The sequence below is a fragment of the Xiphophorus hellerii genome, chromosome 7 (assembly GCF_003331165.1).
Source record: "Xiphophorus hellerii strain 12219 chromosome 7, Xiphophorus_hellerii-4.1, whole genome shotgun sequence".
Lineage (NCBI taxonomy): Eukaryota > Metazoa > Chordata > Actinopteri > Cyprinodontiformes > Poeciliidae > Xiphophorus > Xiphophorus hellerii.
Genome location: NC_045678.1, coordinates 23,943,902 through 23,963,336, shown reverse-complemented (window position 1 = coordinate 23,963,336; position 19,435 = coordinate 23,943,902). Strand labels below are relative to the sequence as shown.

Genomic DNA, 19,435 nt, shown 5'->3' with positions numbered 1-19,435 from the left:
ACATTTTGACAGGAACTTGAGTTAGCGCAGCACCAATGAACTCTCCTGTGTGAAACAAAGACTAAGAACGGAACATAAAACGTTTGACGTGAGCATAAACATAGGACAAAAATATAGTAGTGGAAAATGGAAAAATATTGCAGTGATTTTTTGCCATTTACATTCTACATATTCACTAAACTTTTTTCACTGGGATGCGTTTCACTCAGGAAGAACATTGAAGATGCACTGCCTCCAATCTCCAATTACCACATATCAAAAACTGCAAAAATCAGGAGTAAGTGACAATATGGAGAAGTTACAAACACAGTTCTGATTTCCTGCTTCAGGCCATTTGCTGCATGGGTTCCCCTTCTCACTCCACCCTTCTTCCAGTCCAGCTACTAATAAATAAAGGCCACCAGTGCCCCGAAGCTACATTTGAGTTGTTTTAAAAAGGTACAAGCACACTTTGGTTCTGGCTATCCTTAAATTAGCCATTACCTTCAGCCAGCAGAACCGACTGATTTGGATTCATACATGTGCATTTCAACAAAAAATGTAAAATATGACCAGCAAAAGAAAAGCAAAAAAACAAATACAGCCAACCATTCTTTCAGTGGAAAGAACGGTAACTTGATGGTTGTCCAGTGGTCAGTATCCAACACTCCCCACAAACAGGGTAAGCCACAAAAGGTCACTGGTAAAGAAGCTGGTGGTCAGAGTTGCATGTGCCCAAGGTTATTAATAGCGTTATGTGCAATGTGTGATAGAAAAAGATCCATAACCAATTGCAATAATCCTAGCCTGGAAAGGATCGTAAAGCCAAGAACATTCATGGTCCAAAAAAAAGAAAAAAGAGCTTCAAATGTGAACATTTTAGAGTTAAAAGTCATTTTCCATATTGGCATCATAAAATATAGAACTGTAACTTTATTTTGGGTTTTCATCAGCAGTAAGCATAAAGCATTAAAATCAACATTAAATCCTTACCTTGAATTAAATTACTGAACTAAATTTACTTTTGAGTGACATTCCAATTTAGTGAAATGCATTTCTAAACGTACACACCAAAAATGATCAACAGCAGGTAGGTTCAGCACTTCAGAAATACTGAAAGATCCCTTTAGGTTTCTCTTGCCGTGGCATCATCCAGTGCATATTTGCTACCATCTAAATGACAGCAGAATTTTTCAATTTTGACAGCACAACTGCAGGCTTCTCTTTCAAGCACTGCAGTTAGTGGAGGAAAGCGAAGGAGAAAGATAAAAGGTTGGAGAGGCATCCCGAAGCTGAGATGGTATCAGGCCTTTTCGAAGGATCTGTGCTGAGAGGGGCGGACGTGGATCAGCAAGCCGCTGATGAAGACGTCTCTTCTAGCAGGAAAGAGCGGCCGCACATCCACTTTAATTAGAGCTGGGGCCTCGCATTCACATAAAACAAGAGGGAAAAAGTCTTTTATGTGTTTTTTTTAAAAGGTGTGGGGTGGGGGGTGGGGTGGGGTTGTTAACATTTACAATGGGACTTTAACAGTGCAGTCTCTGAGCATTTCCTTTTGATTAGGCCGGTAAAGCGGTTTTGTAATTATAATTGAAAAAGACATGCAGCAAAAAAAAGACAAATCACCGCAATATAACATCCACATCCATTAACAACACCATAAAAAGAGACCGTGGATGATCATCACTCTTCTATAAGCCGAGATCTGTGGTAAAACAGAGACTAACATTCAATTAAGTCCAGAAAAAAAAAAGTAATGAAGCTGAGTCACTTCAGACTGCTGGAAAATGTTTTAATGGGTTAATGCAGGCATTCTTGCAGACAACAACTTCATAATTTTTTCCAAAGTTTTCAACGTGACGCTGATTGACGAGTAATATCATCAAAAAATGATGCTACTCTCACTTTACAAAATCCTCCGAAGTGTCTGTCACACCACACTACATACAAGACGGACTGAATAACCATGACAATACCCCCCCCTATTGAAACACAGAATAACATCGCCAGTAGATGTGATGCTCAGCATCCTACAGATATCCAAGCATGTTAGAGGAACCTTTTACTCAATTCATGTACTTCTGCACAGATGTCGAATAATTGCAGAAAATAAGCTGTTAAAAGCAAAACTGGAACTTTTGACACTTTCTTTTGACAATAAAACAACCATGCATTAGTCTCTCCACTTTTAGTTCACCACAATATACTGAGCATATATATTTGAAAGTTGGCAATACTAAGAAGGAACAAATTTTCTTTTTTTTTCACAGATGTATGATCTGGAATATGTAATTTGAATGGGAGACGGAGAACATATTTCCATAAATTTCCAATGTTTTCGTATATTTGGGCCAAACAGACACTTTTCCATCTTACATGGATTGACACTTGCCTTCAAAATAGCAGATTACTACCCCCCTCCCCCTGACAAATACACAATAGAACACACTTTCTTGTACATTGGTCTTCTAAAGATGGTTCAATTGTCATTTACATAGAAATGGTGCCATCAATATGGGGCATACGCATATTTTCAAAAAGTGTAAAGAACTGACCTTGCACTGAGTGTTCATGCTTTTTAATGTCTAGTCACAAAACGGGCTAGACATTACAAATATATAATATTTCCCATTTAGTTAAACCTTTGTTACGTTCCTATAGAACTCCATATCAAAATGACTATACATGGGAACTAGTGCAACCTGGAGGAGGCCTGGTCTTTGTGACAAGGCAGGCACGGAGTAAAATAGACGAAGTGCTCTAGAGCAGCTCCAGAGCAATGGCAGATATATTAAGGCCATTTTGAAAATTACAGGAAAAAAAAATGAAGAAGAGAACTTGGCTTGCTGCCCGCGCTAAACAGAGTTCAGCTGGGGCAGCAAAGCAAGCAACACCGATTGAATCAATTGTTTTCCAATCCACAGATGTCAAACTTCCATGTGCCAGCCTCCCCCCCACGTCTCTGGTCAGAAAGCTCCACTCCTCTTTATTCAAGTGTGTTCAGTTTTGGTGGAAATAAAAGAGTGGCACACTCACTAGTCCTTTTCTTTGTAAAAACCCCCATGCTTCACACCCTTCTTTATAGTCCAGGAGCAAAGTCAGGCAGTCAGGACTGTTTTAGGCGCTTCCTCGGAAGACCAAAGGGTGGGCACTGTGCGGAAGCCAGGGCACGGAAGGCTTCAGCTACCAAGTGAGGATGGGACTGGATCATTGACTTCCAGCCTGCGGTCTCCATTATGTCTGTGGCGTGACTGTAAGCACAGGCAAAGTGAAGTTAACACCAAGACGCCATGATCGGCACATTAAAAAGCAATAAACATAAATGAGATTGTAATGCAGGAGAGCGCTGACTCAGCAGCTGCATCTTCATCCAGAAAAGGACCAGAAGTACTTTTCTTCACAAAGATAAACAGATAATTAATTCTAAGAGATGCACCAAAAAAAAAATTTGACTGTTTCAGCCTGGCCCTGATCAGTGATTGATTAGCAAACACACCCTAAAAAAATACTAACGCATCATCATAGCAACACTAATCTTTTGTGTGAATGTCGCTATTGAGAGTAAAAAACTTAAAAGGTGTCTACTTTCATTATCACTGAAGTGTTTGGAAATTAAATCAAAGGAAGGTTCTTTTGAAAGAACACGTTTTATACAAGCTGTGAAAAGTGTTAAAGGACAATTGAGGCAGATAATGTGAATTCTGAACTAAGTGTGGTAAAGCTGCTTTGAGTGTTTTGAGATCTATGTTTTGAAATGTATTTAGAAATGTTGGCAGCCTTTTCAAATTTCAGTTAAGTGCTCTAAATTCTCTAGTGAATCCATCCAGCTGTCATTAATGCCAGTTCCGCTAATAGCTAAGGCTGTTTAAAAGTGCCAAATACACCTTAAATGTCATCTTTGTTTCAAAAAAGTAAAATCCTCTTTATAAAGACTGATTTATTGATCGGTGGGATGTTACTTCAGCCACTCAAAGCTTTACAAAAACCAGCAAAAGAAATGGAGCCATAAAATTCTGCTCTATCCAGGATCCACCACTGCATGCATAAAACAACCAAAATAAAGTTCTTCATTTCAAGGTGTCCTGGAACATTGCACTACATCATCGAAAAGAAAAACTTGCTTCCTTTCTTTAAAAAATAAAACAAATATTCCTTTTTGCGGGGTTTATCCAAGTATGAGTCTATTAATAACTTGGATCCAAAGATAAGGGGCTTCAAACTGAAAAGGCAAACAGCACTCTGTCTGCCTAAGCTAAAACAATGAATTCTAATGCATCTGGTAGGGGGAAGAGATAAGAGCGTGTTATTAATCTTGTGTCACATATATCAGCTAATTACATACTTGCTATTCCAGTTCTTTCCATCTTTACAGCCCAGCTGTCTCAGGACACTGCACCTATGGCAAGGAGATAAAAAGGTAAGCATTCAGGGCTGGTAAACAGAAATGGCAGCAGGAATTTATCACTTTGCCTTTTTTTTTTTTTTTTTTGCAATACTTGCCTGTTGATAAAATCTATGGCTTGTGCTTTGAGTTGCTCGGCACTGTGCAAGTCAGCCAAGATGAGGGTGTCGGCCACATTCTCCACTGAAAGGCTGTTGCACAAGGCCTCCTCACACATGACCTTTAAACGCTCCAGAGCATACTGGAGTGGGAGCAAGAGGGGGAAACAGAATACAGCCATGATTAAAAGGTTAGGAAGTACATTCATTTGGTTTAGGGATTTTATTATTTTAGAATGTCCGCAAATCTGTTTTCAGTTAAAATGTGCGTAGTGAACCAACGATCATTACAAAAAGCTTGATTATACTCCTAATATTATTAAAAAAACAGAATCTTTTATTAATGAAGTGACTGGTTCTGCCTTTCCATCAGCTACAGTTATAAATCCAAACAAGTCTAAAACTTTTTTTATTGTATCCAGGAACACACCTTTCCATCAATATACAAATGTTCAGGATGGATAGAGCTAAATAACATGTTGCCTGTATGCCATGTGCTTGCAACCACTGGTTGTATTCTGCCAGTAGGCTCCACATGTTGTTGTTACATGTGAAATGTGTCTCACAAATGTGCTGCATTTTCCCTGCGTTTCCTGTCTCTGTTACAATGAAACTGACAGAGATGAAGGAAGAGGGGCAGACTTCCAGAGCGCTCAAAGAGGTGTGTCCACAAAAGCGCAGCATCATCAAAACTAATCAGGCAGCAACAAATCATTGCAATAGCATTTAATATGACACAAGAGGTGCCTGTGCTACAAAAACATGTCAATAACATTTAATAATGCAATGCTTTGAGCAGAGGGTTTAGATAGAAAGAATGCCTCATGCTTAAAATGATCAGGAGTGTGTAGTTTTTAAAGGGGGATAGAACACATTGTGGATTTTACCTTATTTACAACAGGAAACATGCTAAATTTCAGAATAAATCATCTATTTGAATGATTTTAAATAGATGATTTAAAATCATCTACATTTTAAATCATGTAGATTTACATGATTTACAAATGTCTTATATTTGTTTAAAAATGTAAGACATTTTTAAACAAAAACAAATTCTACAGCTAGAAAATAAAGCAACTTGACAACTCTATAGTCATGCTTAATTGTGAAGAGAATTTCAGTATGAAAATGCACCAATTAAACAATCAGAACAGAATCATCTAATGTTACCCTCATTAGCTCTTATAGGTGATTAAGTCATTTTTCTTCCTATTCAATAAACACATTAAACCTCAGATTATTTTGAGTACTGTGCAGCTAGAGATCTTACATATTTAAAATGCCCAAATTAAAGTCCATGGATATGGTGTAAATGCATGTTTAGCATTGCTGTATTAGATTCTGAGACTGATGTTTTTTCCAACTAGATGTGAGGCAGTGACTTTCAGATGCTGCTCAAGGGAGTTACACAACCCTTTCTCTGTGTACACAGTACAGCAAAAAGTTTCAGAAATTGACAATCAGACACATTTTTGATTTTACAAATATCACGCTAAATTGAATATAAGAATTTGCTAAAACACAAAAATTACAATTCGATATACTGAAAGGATGACTTTCTTGTCAACTTGCTTTTTACATGGCCTGCCACACTTTCTGGCAACTCCTGGTGAAAAATTCCTAACTGTAGTGGAATAATTTCTAATTGAAAGTTTTAGAAATATTTGACCTTTAATTTGAAGTTTTTATAACTGAACCATTTCTAAAATTTAAAACTAACTTTTAATAAATTCATCAGCAGTCTAGGACAGTGTTTCCCAACCCTGGTCCTCACACTGTCCTACATGTTTTAGAGGTTTCCCTGCTTTAATGTGCCTGATTCAACTGATTGCAGTTCAACACACGCCTGTTAATCAGTCATCAATTGAAATCAGCTGGACTGAAGCAAGGAAATACCTAAAACATGGTACATGCATGTGCCCTGCATGTGCCTTGAGGACCAGGGTTGGGAAACACTGGTCTAGGAGGTTGTTGTTTTGGCTATGAATAACTTGCGTAACACTCTTCCCTAGGACACTTAAAATCCCCTTTTCTGAATCCTCCTGAACACAACCATGTAAAAATTTAACAGGACAAGACTATGCATCATCTTACTAGAGAGCTGGTATGGCAATCTGAGGTGTGACTATTTTCCACATGAAATTAAAAAAAATGTTATTGTTATGCTGCTATAAAAATTATATAAGAATTTATTTTTAGGATCTTCAGCAGGGATGCGAAAATGTGCCATATGCATTCCAGGGTCAAATCCATATTTTGTAGGTGTTGACCCATTGCATTAGAGTAATAACCTCAGCAGTTGTCAGTAAATCCAATGGGATATTCTGACCTATTTTACATTTCTAGTGGAGCATATGAAAGTTCATAATTATGCCGAGGACTATAGAATGCAAAATGTACTGTTTAATTAATAAAGATGTAATTTAAACTAGCTACTTTGTCTTAAGTAGAATCCTGACAAAAAGAAGTCTTTAGAATAAGAGGCGAAATGTTTTCAAGCAACCAGTCGTCCTGTTTCCTTCTACTTTAGCACTTAGATTTTCAGTCACCCACTTCCTGGGTAACTGGGAAGCTACACAAGCGTTCTTTGTGAAAATAAAAATACATCATTCATATATAATTACCGTATGTTTTCAAATTATTAATTGATAATCACCTAGAAATTGTGAGGATTGGCCATACTAGGGATTCCAATTAAGAAAAAGTTAAAGGAAGATAATGATCGGATACAAATGGAGCTGACAAAGCTAATTCCACAGGTACTTACTTTATCAGCAGCTGCCAGCAAATTGTCTGCCATTTTTTCCAAGTTTGGCGCCTTCCCTGTATAAATGAAGCCCATCATTTCCCTAAAGACATCTGGATCCACATCACTGATGTCAACTCGATTCTGCAGATTAAACAAAATGTTCCTTTACTACACATAAAATTATGATGTCATGGATTACAGTGCTTTGCAAAACTTTTTACACCCTTGATTTTTTTTCACAATCTGAACAACAAAGTTGATACACATTTGTTAAGTAGTAGAGAAAAGAAATAATATTTTTTCAAAAAATATTTTTTAAAAAAAATCACATTGGAGAGACAGAAAATGCATAAAGGAAGGTGTTCTGATCAGATAAGGCCAAACCTAGATGTTTTTGGCTCACATGAAGAGCAAAACTTAAACAGCATGAGCACAACATTCTGAAAAAAAAAAAACAAATGGCCCAGTCAAAGTTAAGAGCTAAATACAATTGAGAATATGGTGAAATACTTTAAAATAGTTTTTTTTAACAGTAAATAATCATCAAACATGCCTTCTGAAGGCAGGGTTTTATTTAAATGCAACAGAATAAATAGGGCTAGCAACCTGTACATGCCTCGCTTTCACTGTTTTTAGGGCTTCTTGTTTTCAACAAATAATGCACTGTTTCTTTTGGAGAATCACATAAAATGTTTTGGGGGCACTTCAGTCAAAACAAACTGAAGTTTGAGGGTATAACTAGACAAAACACAAACAATTCTAAAAAAGTGTGAAAAGAGGCACTGTAGAGCAAATACTTATCCCATTTGGTAGGATTTTCCTGATTGCTAACATGGCTGCAGAATGTTAGCAATCAGGAAGCAGTTTGTGTATTGAGGACACAGGACAGAAGTAAGTTGGTGCTCTTACCTTTTTACTTTCCTCCATTTCATGTTCGAACATTGCATTAAAGACTGGAGACCTCGCTGTTAAAGTAAATACAGAAATGAATAAATAAACTTGCATGCAAAAAGGATTAGTCAATGCTTCAGTACACTTAAAGGTTTCTCTTTTTACTCCAACAGTATCACATGCCTATTTCGCACATCTTTAAACATTTTCACTCATCTTCTCTCCTTTGAACAAATTCGGTAGGTAATACCTCAAGCCAGAGTTTCCTCCTGTACTAAAACTCAAATGCTGTTGCTCACTTGTTAGTCACTCTGGATTAAGGCCCGTGTCCAATGAGCAGAGAAAATCTACATTTAACATTCAGACCGCCAAAAAAACAAAAAAAAACAAAACTGCAGCGTAATTTCCATAATAGTCACGTTGTAAGCATTTTTTCCTTGAACACTTCAGCAGCCACCATGTCTAATCGAGATAAGCACATCGCATAGAGCCAGCCTCTCAATCTCCTGGATCCTCCAGTCATCTGGGTCAAGCAGAGCCAAGCAGGAGTGAAGTTGTGGATTAGCAACCACTGCAGAACTGGACCATAACAAATCAAGTCCAGCGCACAGAGCCTCCTTAGCCTCTCAGGTGCTTATGGCTCTCTAGGAGAGGTCATCCACAAGAAGCATTGATGTCTTTTTTTTTTAAGTGCCTCTTGTGACGCTGCGCTCCTGAATGTTGCGTGCCAGTTCTGATGGGGGATGAAAATGTCCTACCTGCAAGGATGGATTTGTGGGCTTTGAACTCTTGGCCTCCCACGTAGAGGCTGCAGTCTGTGAAGCGTGAACACTCCCACAGGTTCCCAAGGTCATCAGACAGCTGACATTCTGGTACTTTCAGCATGTTCATGTTAGACTGACCCGAAATGTTGACAGAGTCCTGGACGACACTTACCTGTACATACATAACAGAAAAAGCAGCAACATGAAGCATTTGGATATTTATTTATATTTTTATTGCTTCTTTGAAACGACAAAGAAAAAAAAGACCAAATTCAACAATAGATTAAGAAACAGATCATCGTAGAACAAAAAATTAATCAACTTCTTACAACTCTATACAAAAGTACTTATGTCCCTTTTACTTATTCACATTTTGTACATTTACAGCTACAAACTCGAGTATTTCTTTGTATTTTATGTAATAATCCAACACAAAGTTATGCATAACTTTGTGTTGGAAATAAGATACATGGTTTTCAAAACTTCTTACCAATAAAAATCTACACTGACAAGCTTTTTTATTTAACCTTGCTGATAGTTTATTGTAGAACAATATGAATATGTTTTCATCTAAACCACAAGTATTAAACTGCAATTCTCCAGGGCCAGTGCCCTGCACTTCTTAGATGTACCTTTGCTTAAAACACATCAGATTTAAATAATCAATCATTGATAGGACTCTAAAAAATGTAGCCACATGTGGGGAAGGCAGTTTAGCCATTTGATTCAGGCTAAACTGTTGGACTAGACAAGTTTAAAAGTTATTCTTCCTTGTTTTTGTGGAGGAAGCAGATCCAGAACAGCTTTGTGCTGTCACCATGATGTGTAACCGTGACAACAGTGTTCAGGGTAAATACATAGCATTTTGAATATAAGCCAAAAAGTTTGATTTTGGTCTCATCTGATCAAAGGATGTTCTCCCACTATGTACTTAGTTTATTTAGGATCCACATGTAGCTGCAGCTATGCTGCCTTTACTCTTATAGTGGTCCAGACATCACTTTATTACATCACTAACAAATTTTAGAAATTAAATAAAAACAAAAAAAACCAACAACTTTGAAGACAATATGGCAGAATACGTGTAATTTTAGGTTAAACACATAATTAACTGTAAAGCAATATAGTATTTGTATATATTTGGCACAAGTATTGTGCCAATTGGGATTTTATCTCAGAGTAAAAGAGGCTGAGTAATAAAAAGCATGCCGCACCTTTTAGATTTTATTCCACACACTTTGTAGTGGTGTATCAGTTGAAAAAATATTCCAGTTTGTGGTTGTAACATGACAAAAAGTGAAAAGGTTTGAGATGTAGGGATACCTTTGCAAAGCAGTGTACATATAATTTATGACAAAAGTCTTACTCTTTATAGAAAGTGGCGTTTTTTTCACCTATCATGGCAGTATTAAAGCAGCTGCACTGACACCTCATTTAGCTTGTCCCTCGAAAGAACATTTTCCAACATACTCACTCTTCTTGGCATTTTGAATTTAATTATTTTGAAAACAAGCATCAATTTAAATGTAAGATGCAAGAAACATTTAGCTCTGTAGAAGTAAAATGTCATTCAATGCAAATTTAAACTGTGAGCCATAATTCAGCATTTCTCAGAAGTAAACCAGCCATGACATAATTCTGCTACTCTTTCCATTAAAAAAGGGTAGGCACTGGATGTAAAAACCAACACATTTTTTTTGTCTTCACAACACTATGAAGAAATTTAACCAAAAAACAAAACAAAAAACAAGAGCAAATCTACTTAATTATTTGTAAAGATAAACAAAACAGAACAAGAAAATAGTTCAATCACATTTAGTAATTATTGACATGCGGCTTTGATTTAATGGATTTAAAGTCACAACAGAAAACAACTTAATATACCATTTATTAAAAAAAAAAAAAATAAACAAAAAAAAACAATTTGAATCACATTTACCTCACAAAAAAGTGTGAGCTTGTCATCAGGTAAGAGACCATTAGCTTCATCAAGGAGGAAATCTCTCCTTATAAATTTTTTGAAGCCCCAGTCTTTGCCTTGGACAAACCTATACGCTCTTTGGCTCTCTGTAAATAGAAACATAATGTCAAGTTTTACAACATTCTTCAAACCTGCAGCTTCATAAATAAAATAAATGTAAAGTTTGTATGAAAATATTTGTAATTGCTAAAACTCACCCATTGCTTTTGTTTCCTCTCTTTTAGCATTCAACAAAGAAAACTTAAACTTTGCTCTGACTTCACTTTTTGGACAACTAACAAGAAGTAAATACAGTGATAGATAATCTTTGCTTTCATCATCAAGTCCCTTTGGATTAACTCTCAGACACCTGGCACAGATTAAAGTAATGAAGATTAGATTATGCATGAATATGATATGTTGCAATAACCTTTTTATGGCCACAGAAAGCTTAGACTGAAATTTAGAGTAAAATACTTTCATACTAACCATTTCATTTTGTCATTAGGGCCAGAAGAGAAGGTTGAACTCTTCAACACCTCTCCCATTTCTTCTCTGCAAAAACTAAAGTTGTTTATGGTCCACATGTAGGAAAACTTCACTACTTTGACCTGAAAACCAATAAAAATCAAGCAAATTAGATTTTTTTTTATTATTTAAAGCACAGAAATAAAAATTACTTGATTTTATCAAATATTATGGACTGGAAGTTAATCAGTTCAAACAATTGGTTTATTTTACTGACAGATCCAGTTTCAATACAAAAATGTATTGTCCAATCAATCCAAAACAGGTTTAAAGTCAATAACACAAACTCTAATTCGATCCCAATTATAAAGAAGTTTATGTCGAATGATAAAACATTTTTAGAGCAACCCTTTATATTCCTAAATAATAAGGGTTGAAATGCAAGTCAGCACTGGTAAGTCGCTTTTAAAAAAAAAAATCATAAAATAGTATTTTTAAATTTGAAGGAGACGTCAATGGGTACTGGTCATTTTGCCCCTTTGCTATTTTTGTTGCTTTATGTTGCTTTTGATACAAAACAGAGCAGTCTGCCTCCAGACGCTTCGTACTGACAAAACTTTTTGTGCTCTTTTTAACAACTGACGATTACCAGTAATTTCTTAAATTACATTTAAGGATTATAAGAAATATGTTCATATGACTCCATTAAATAGTACTTGCATGCTCAAAACTATTATAATTTGATCAGGGGCATTAATCTGTCAAATGTCATTAATCAGTTGACCCCAATGTACATGGACTCAAAACTGTTTTTTTAATTTTAATAGGTTTAAATTAAATTGAAAAATGTATTCTCTAGTGGCTTTCCAATTAAAAAAAACTAAAAAATTATAGTCATTTCCCAAGTCAATTACAAACATGGAATAGAACCAGAACTGGAAGCACTTGGGCATTTTACAGAAGGTATGATAAGATGCCTTTTTAAAATTCATTTTAGCATATTGGTTTGTCCTCTACCTTCTACAATATAATGAAATACATTTTATACGATTTCTGATCAATTTTAAGGACAATTTAAGATAAATATTCATGTAGCATTCGGGGTATCAAAAATTATGAGCTAATTTCATGCCAACAATACGAGCTCCCATTTTAAACCTAAATGTACGTGTTTCAAAACAGGACTAAATTATTTCAATATGATGTCCAAAAGAGATAATTTAATAAATGAATTTATTCCTGCACCTGTGTGTAACACCAGCTCTCTGCCACAGGTCCACTTGACATCTCCCCAGGAGGAGGAGGGGTGGGAACCCGTGACATCACTGGCTCGGATGTACCACTCACTGACGTCCTTAAAGCTCTGACAGTTTCAAGTAAAAAGAAAACACAGTGTTATTTCTGGAAAACTTACCATCAGCTATGGTTTCAACATTTTCTAATAGTAGTGGAAAATGCCTGGCAAAATAATCACTAACTTGAATTAAAATTATTTAACAAGTTACATTTGATTGGAAAGTTATTCTGGTAATAAATGGCTTAAAACATAAACAAAACCCAAACAAGATGCATCTTCTGTAAAAACAACGCCACAGATATTTTGGTTGTTGAAAGACAAAATAGTGCTGCAATTATATCAGTTGTATTTTATAATAAATACAAATTATAGTAAATCAAACACATAGTAATTCTGCTTTTGTCACTTATAGACACTAAGTTAAAGCCGACTAAGTGTTTAGTTATCAGTCTATCTCAAGTTCTTTGTTGGAAACATTGTTTATGGCAACTTTTGATTTTCTGGTTAAATTTAGCAACAAAACCATTTAAAATAATCTTAAAAAGTAAAATACACAGAAAAGCCTTTTTCATACAAATATTTCTGAGACATTACAATAACCTTCCTACAAATGTAACAAAATGAATAAAATCACAATCACAGCTAACTTACACTATGATTGGTCTGCTTCCCAAAGTTAAACAAGCAGAGTGCAAGAAAATTTTGGCATTTATCATCATAACAATAAAAGCTATGGTAAAAAAAAAAAAAATCACTTCTCTTTAGATTTTACAGTCAAATTTGACTACATGCCATTACTGTCAAAGTCCCACAAACAAGTACTGCTCGAAAACAATATTATTTTTGAAATAGGTTTCTTAGGACACCAGTGATATAAAAAAGTGTATTTCTTATCAAACCTGCATTTTTTTATGCTTCGTTGAACAAACAGTAGGAAAAATAGTTTAAAAAAATTAATTCATTCTTGACAATACAGCCAGTTTTGGACATTTTTAAACATTAATTGGAATTTATCACAATAAATCGAAAGTCTTATAAGATGGTTTCCATGATAACAATATGGTGAATGCTCAACTCTTTATCAGGTTTCTAAACTGAGCAAAAACCATGTTAGTAGTAAATAAATATTTGAAAGGTCACGGCTAAACAAGGATAATGAAACTGACAATACAGAAAGCATCAATGATATAATGATTTTAGTGTGTTCAATAAAACACTAGAAGCGAACAACAAATACTTTTAGCAGAAAATGAGTTTCTGTAAAGTCCACCTGAACTTTAAAAGAAGTGTTTCTCAAATACTTGTACATACTATTCAGGTGGGAATATTTACAGAAACTTGCTAACATTTTGCACACAGAGAAAGAATGACATATACGCTGTAATAATCATAATTGAATTAAAATAAATTTGAGGAAAATCTTTGGACATGCCACACACATGATCAACAAATGAGGTGAAAAGTTGTTTTTTTTGCAAGATAACACTGGTACTTCAGCAGACCAGAAACCTTTGAACAGATATTTTACTGACTTCAGAGATTTTGCAGGCCAGGACACGTTTTGATGAAAGTATTATGCAAAGACAAAGGCAAAATCTGGCAGTCACACCAGTGCAAATTTACTGCTGCTAAATCGTTCAATGCATGATAACATTTCATAATTTGACAGTCCAGAGAAAATTACCAAAATTTTATGGGGTCATGTTATACCTTCTAATCTGATCAAGAATGTTTAGAAAAACACTATGAACTAAAAAAGCTTACACCAATAGCTAACACTAAACAAGATAACTAAAAACAAAAAAAGTGTTCCAACGCCAGGACATCAATGACCATGAAGACACAAGAAATTAGTCTCTGTTCTGTGTGTGAATTGCTGCTGTTCTAATTAAGATTTGACAGTTCTTTCCACGGGAAAACTGAAAATGAAATTCCACTTAGTTCAGCTTAAATATGCCACACCCAACTCTTCAAATTACCTCCAAAATTACATGAATTTTAAGCCCCATTTCACTGATATGAGTTTCTGAAACATCTGACTGTAAATGTTTCACTAATCACTGCCATTTATGTTTATGATGCTTGCTGTGATAACTTATTGACTAGTCTAAAGTGTGTTTAGGTCATTAAAGGCATTGTCCAGTTACTGCTAATAAGGTACAGCAAGGCTTTAAAAATTAACGGCTTCAAAACTACAAATTGTACACCATGCAATTTCTATATTAGTCACTTTAATGAGACGTGACCTGGAGAGAAAGTCCTGGAGTTTTCTGCAGCTGTACCTAGCAAAAAGTACAACGGAAATAACCTTCCCTCATCTGCTACCGTGTGTTGCTAATCCGCTAACTTAAAGAATGCCACCTCACATTTCCCATGCTTACAAGAAGCTACCAGAGCAGAAAGCTCAGCTAATTATTCAGCAAACTTAAAACACATTTTATACTCACTAAGTACTTCGGAACTGTTACAAAATTTAGCAGGTCGTCATTCTGTTTCTTTGCTTCAATGTATGTGTCAAAATCAGTTTATATAAAAGATCCCCTATATATATTAAAATTGATCAATATTTTTGCGCAAGTACAAATATTTGTCGCTTTGTTGTTTTAAATTGAAACAATTTATTCATGTTGCACATTTCTGTGTTAGGGATTATGTGAAATATTGTGGTATTTTTACTCAAAGTTATAATGTGGAAATCTCAGCATGATGCCTTTATGCCTAATGTTTAACTTGAGCAGCTCTTTTAGTGATTATAGATTTCATGTTTAAGTTTACATTTACTGATTAAATAAATGTACATATATGCATTTTTTGAATGCAAGAAAATATGCAATACCAAGCAAAGTAGAACACTTTGATGATGTAAAAAACACTAACATGTTTTGTATGTTCATTTGAAATAGGATGTGCCAAACAGTAATGAGATCTCATACTGAGAATACATGTATTAGCATGCATAGGCTTGCTACTCAAAATCTGTTTTGAGTATGTTGCAGTACCTGTACCCCACACCCCCTTAGCTTACCTACAAAATCTGAATCATGCAACATGGGTAATGAATAAAAAAAACGTTTGCATCACCTTTTGAATTCTTGAAAGATGTAAAATATGGAGTTTTTCCCTCTATGTATTTATAGAGTCCTTCATTGTCCCATCTTCCTGTAATAAAAAAAACAAATATAGATTAGGGCAGGCAAATGATCAAAATATTGCTGTATAAAAAAATAGACTGTCAACAAATCATAGCAATATCTATGAAAAGAGCCACCAAGATCAAAACGAACTAAAAACTTACACCATTAAAATATATTGCACCCATTAAGTTGAACGTCAAGTTCAGAATGACTGCAACAATATTAAATCCGGACCTATGCTCACGTCAGGAAAATCTGTTCTACACTACGAGTTATAGAGAACTGAAATAAACTGGAATATTTCATCCTATGGTAAACATAGTTTTGGGGAAAAAAACGCTCTTGTGAAATCAATTTGATGAACTCGAGAATTCAAAAGAAACTACTGTTTGGCTAACACGTTAGCTAGAGTTTTGCAATAACGCCAAAAATGCAACAGAGGATGCAAAGCGGACAAACATTTTTCCAGCATCTGTGCATTATCTTCAACTCCTGTTACTAAAGTTGTGGAACAAAGCTCACAATTCTCGATATTCAGGATGTAAAACGAGTGCGACAAAAGATGAAAAGAGAACTGTTAGCGAACACGGGTTTCAGTTAGAACAGTCATTTCCGATCGTCATCTACATGGCTTCACTGTACAGTTATTACACATTTAACCCTGCTTAAGAGTTGTTCAAAAACGATAATTATAACTAGACGGAGAGAAAACATGATGTAATAAACGGTACATATTTGGCTAAAGCAAGCTAATGTTTCCACTAGCAAGATTAACTTCACTTTAGCCTTCACAGTGCAAATGTAGCGAATTTATCTGCTCACGAACCATCTGTAAGCTTCACTTTGCTATGTTACTCCTCGCTTGTAACACAATCAAATCAGGGATGCGTCAAGTTAAATCAGGAAGATGATGTTTGGACTCCGCAGTACCCGGTAAAAACAAAGGCCCTACACTGATCCCAATGACAGGATGCTAACCAGAAGCTAATCTAAATCCTCACGCTCTGTTACTGGAAGTAAAAACAACATCGGCTAACTAGCAGCTAGCGAAAGGCTAATCCTTCTCCCTCCTGTCTGCTTACAAAAAGTTTAAAAAGACGTCGTAATGACGTACCTTTTAATTTTATACTCCCATATATATCGAATAAAACATATAGCTTTGTGTTTTAATCGCTCCTTCCACCGTGCGGCACTTTGGACTCTTTTTCATTCAGTCTCTTCACAAGGTTTTCTTTGTCCAATTTATCTGTGCTAGCTTACAGTTGTCTAGCTGGCTTGTAGCTTCACGGGCTAGAAAATATAGGACACTGCGCATGCGCGAAGTTTAGGTAACGTTCACAGACTGGATTCTTCTAATGTGGATACATAAAAACGGCTCTTTTAGTATTCAGATCAGAATATTTAGTTCAATAATTTAGTGTAGCTTGTAGCTTTTAAAATGAAACAAAGTCTTGATATTTGTACAGAAGATATACGTACACACATGTATGGAAGCCCGTTTCCACCTCCATACACATGTGAATAGGGTAACTGTAAATAAAAATAAATAAATGAAATTTGTGTGGCAAGTGGTCAGGATGTTGTGCCTGATTTTTGTAAAAAGTGTGTGCTTTGAATACATTCAAATCAAAAGCTTGGGCTATTTCCAGCACTAACAAAAAACAGTAGGCAATACTATTTTTATATGTCTTAAAATCTGACATTTCATGAACAAAAAAATATTAACAAAACTACTTAAAAGAATATTTTAATTTTAAAAAGGACATGCCTGTATCAGACATTTTTGTATTCAAAACTTTGAGGAAGAAAGTCGACAATGAATGTATAATTCCCAACAAATATACATAAAAGTATTGTTTTTCAAACAAATAAATATTACAGGTTGAAACAAAGGGCATTATATGCATAAGGCAAATCCATGAAAAGATTCCAAACTGATTTACAGGAAATTGGTAATTTATTTACATTGAACAGTACATTTCAACACACTTAAGCAAAAAAGCCATACTATGTGGTTTTGCTGACTAAAATCCGCTCAGCTTGCACTATCACTTGCTGAAAACATCCCCTCCCCCTACTGACTGAAAGTAAGTTGGTGGTTTGAGCCTTGCAACTAGATACTGTTACTATAACGGAGGAGTAGATCTTTCAAAATTAAATTCTTGTCTATTTTCATCACACAATTTCTGCATTCAAAGCATGTTGCATTTATTCCTGTTTTTGACTTAATATGTTTCCAAAAAATTAATTGCAGACAATTGTAAAATCAAACAGGCAATTCATTATTGGTGGTATGAAAAAGCAGGGTTAGCTGATTTCATTTCAAAAATTTCAAAAATTAGCAAGAGCAAAACATCTAAGTGACATTATATAGCTCTTTTTGTTTGGACATAGATCACACAAGATTTACTCCTAAATCTTAATTTAGATCTTTATATTGCAGCTTCTGCAGTTTATTTATGATTTTTTGAAATGACCAAATATCACTGGTCTTATAAGCCTATTTTAGTCTTGAAATGTGAAGATCAATCTCTAATAATCCCCAGGGACAACCAGAAAACTGACATACAAAGATTTTATGGTCAGAACACAGCATGAGCAAGTCACAAAACTCAGAAAATACCAAGTAAAGCTGTTGCATCATTCTGCAGGACCATTTTAAATAGCCATGAATTGCAAACTGCTGGAGCACCAGTGTCACTGTACAAGCTAAAGTGAGTTTAATATCATCTTAGGCTGAAAGGATTCCCAACCAAAAAATAAGCTTTTCCTCTGAAATCAACAAAGTCAAGCTTGACTGAAATTTGCAGTTACTCACAGCTAACCCAAATGTTTTCTGAAGAAATGTTTTAAGGTCAGATTGGACAAAAGTGGAACTAAGATGTTAAGAGTTGAAGTCCCATATGATCCTGGGTGGTTGAGGTGGGGCAAAAATGAAGTGCAGGTGAACTGCAGGGAGTCCACCAGGGGGCCTGGGATGTCCCTCAGATGCTTTAACACCATTCTCACGCAAGATTTCATGATCAGAAACACCAGAACAGGCTTGTAATTATCTAATCGGAAATGGTGCATTTGTTGGAGACCAGGATAATGGTTTAGTAGAAAGGAACCTCACTCGGCTCCAGAGACTCTGTGCAGATCTGAGTTAAACAGGCAGGGTAATCAGGCAAGGTTTTTTGTAGGGTTTATGTTGCAGACGGCACCCCTAGTTCACATTTACACTTTACTTTTAGTTAGAAAGCTCATGAAGAAATGTTCAACCAATGAGTGTTGGACTGTTAAACATTAATAAGTAAAGAAATGTGGAAGTAAAATTCTCCATACGTGGCCCAATTCCTGTGATTCATGTGCCACTTTCTGGTTTCTCTGGTGTGTCAAACACAATACTGCTTCTTGTAAGCCTCTCTCTGAAACAATACCCCATAAAGGCTTCTTGTGAGCTTGTGATAACCAATTCCCTCTCAGAAGGATGGACTGCAGAGAGAGCAATAAATGACTATCTCTGCTCCAGTTTTGATTCATGTGCAAAGTATGGCACACCCTTCAAGCTTTTTTTTGTTGATGCTTAAGCATTTTTGCTGTCAAATATTGGGGAGTAAAATGTCACATTTTGCTGACCACATCAAATGCCTTTAATGCCACAGCAGTGGTGCACTGACCTATCTTGAAGTAGAAACGTTTGTTGATATGATC

General features: G+C 35.6%; 1 protein-coding gene across 2 annotated transcripts; it reads right to left on the bottom strand.

Annotated features, from left to right (window-relative positions):
• Nucleotides 1-1,754: 1,754 nt before the first annotated feature.
• spopla (speckle type BTB/POZ protein like a) lies at nt 1,755-17,040 on the bottom strand. 2 transcript variants are annotated; one of them, XM_032567457.1, is made up of 12 exons: nt 16,857-17,040; nt 15,690-15,767; nt 12,557-12,674; nt 11,333-11,454; nt 11,062-11,213; nt 10,823-10,950; nt 8,878-9,055; nt 8,138-8,193; nt 7,247-7,369; nt 4,480-4,622; nt 4,322-4,375; nt 1,755-3,230 (listed from the first exon to the last, which is right to left on the bottom strand). In XM_032567457.1, the coding sequence occupies exons 3-12, from the start codon at nt 12,632-12,634 to the stop codon at nt 3,086-3,088; spliced, it is 1,179 nt and encodes a 392-aa protein (XP_032423348.1). In that variant the 5' UTR covers nt 12,635-12,674; nt 15,690-15,767; nt 16,857-17,040; the 3' UTR covers nt 1,755-3,085. The 2 variants fall into 2 exon arrangements, with proteins under 2 accessions (XP_032423348.1, XP_032423349.1); XM_032567458.1 differs by lacking the exon at nt 16,857-17,040 and adding an exon at nt 16,569-16,697.
• Between the last annotated feature and the right edge of the window lie 2,395 nt (nt 17,041-19,435).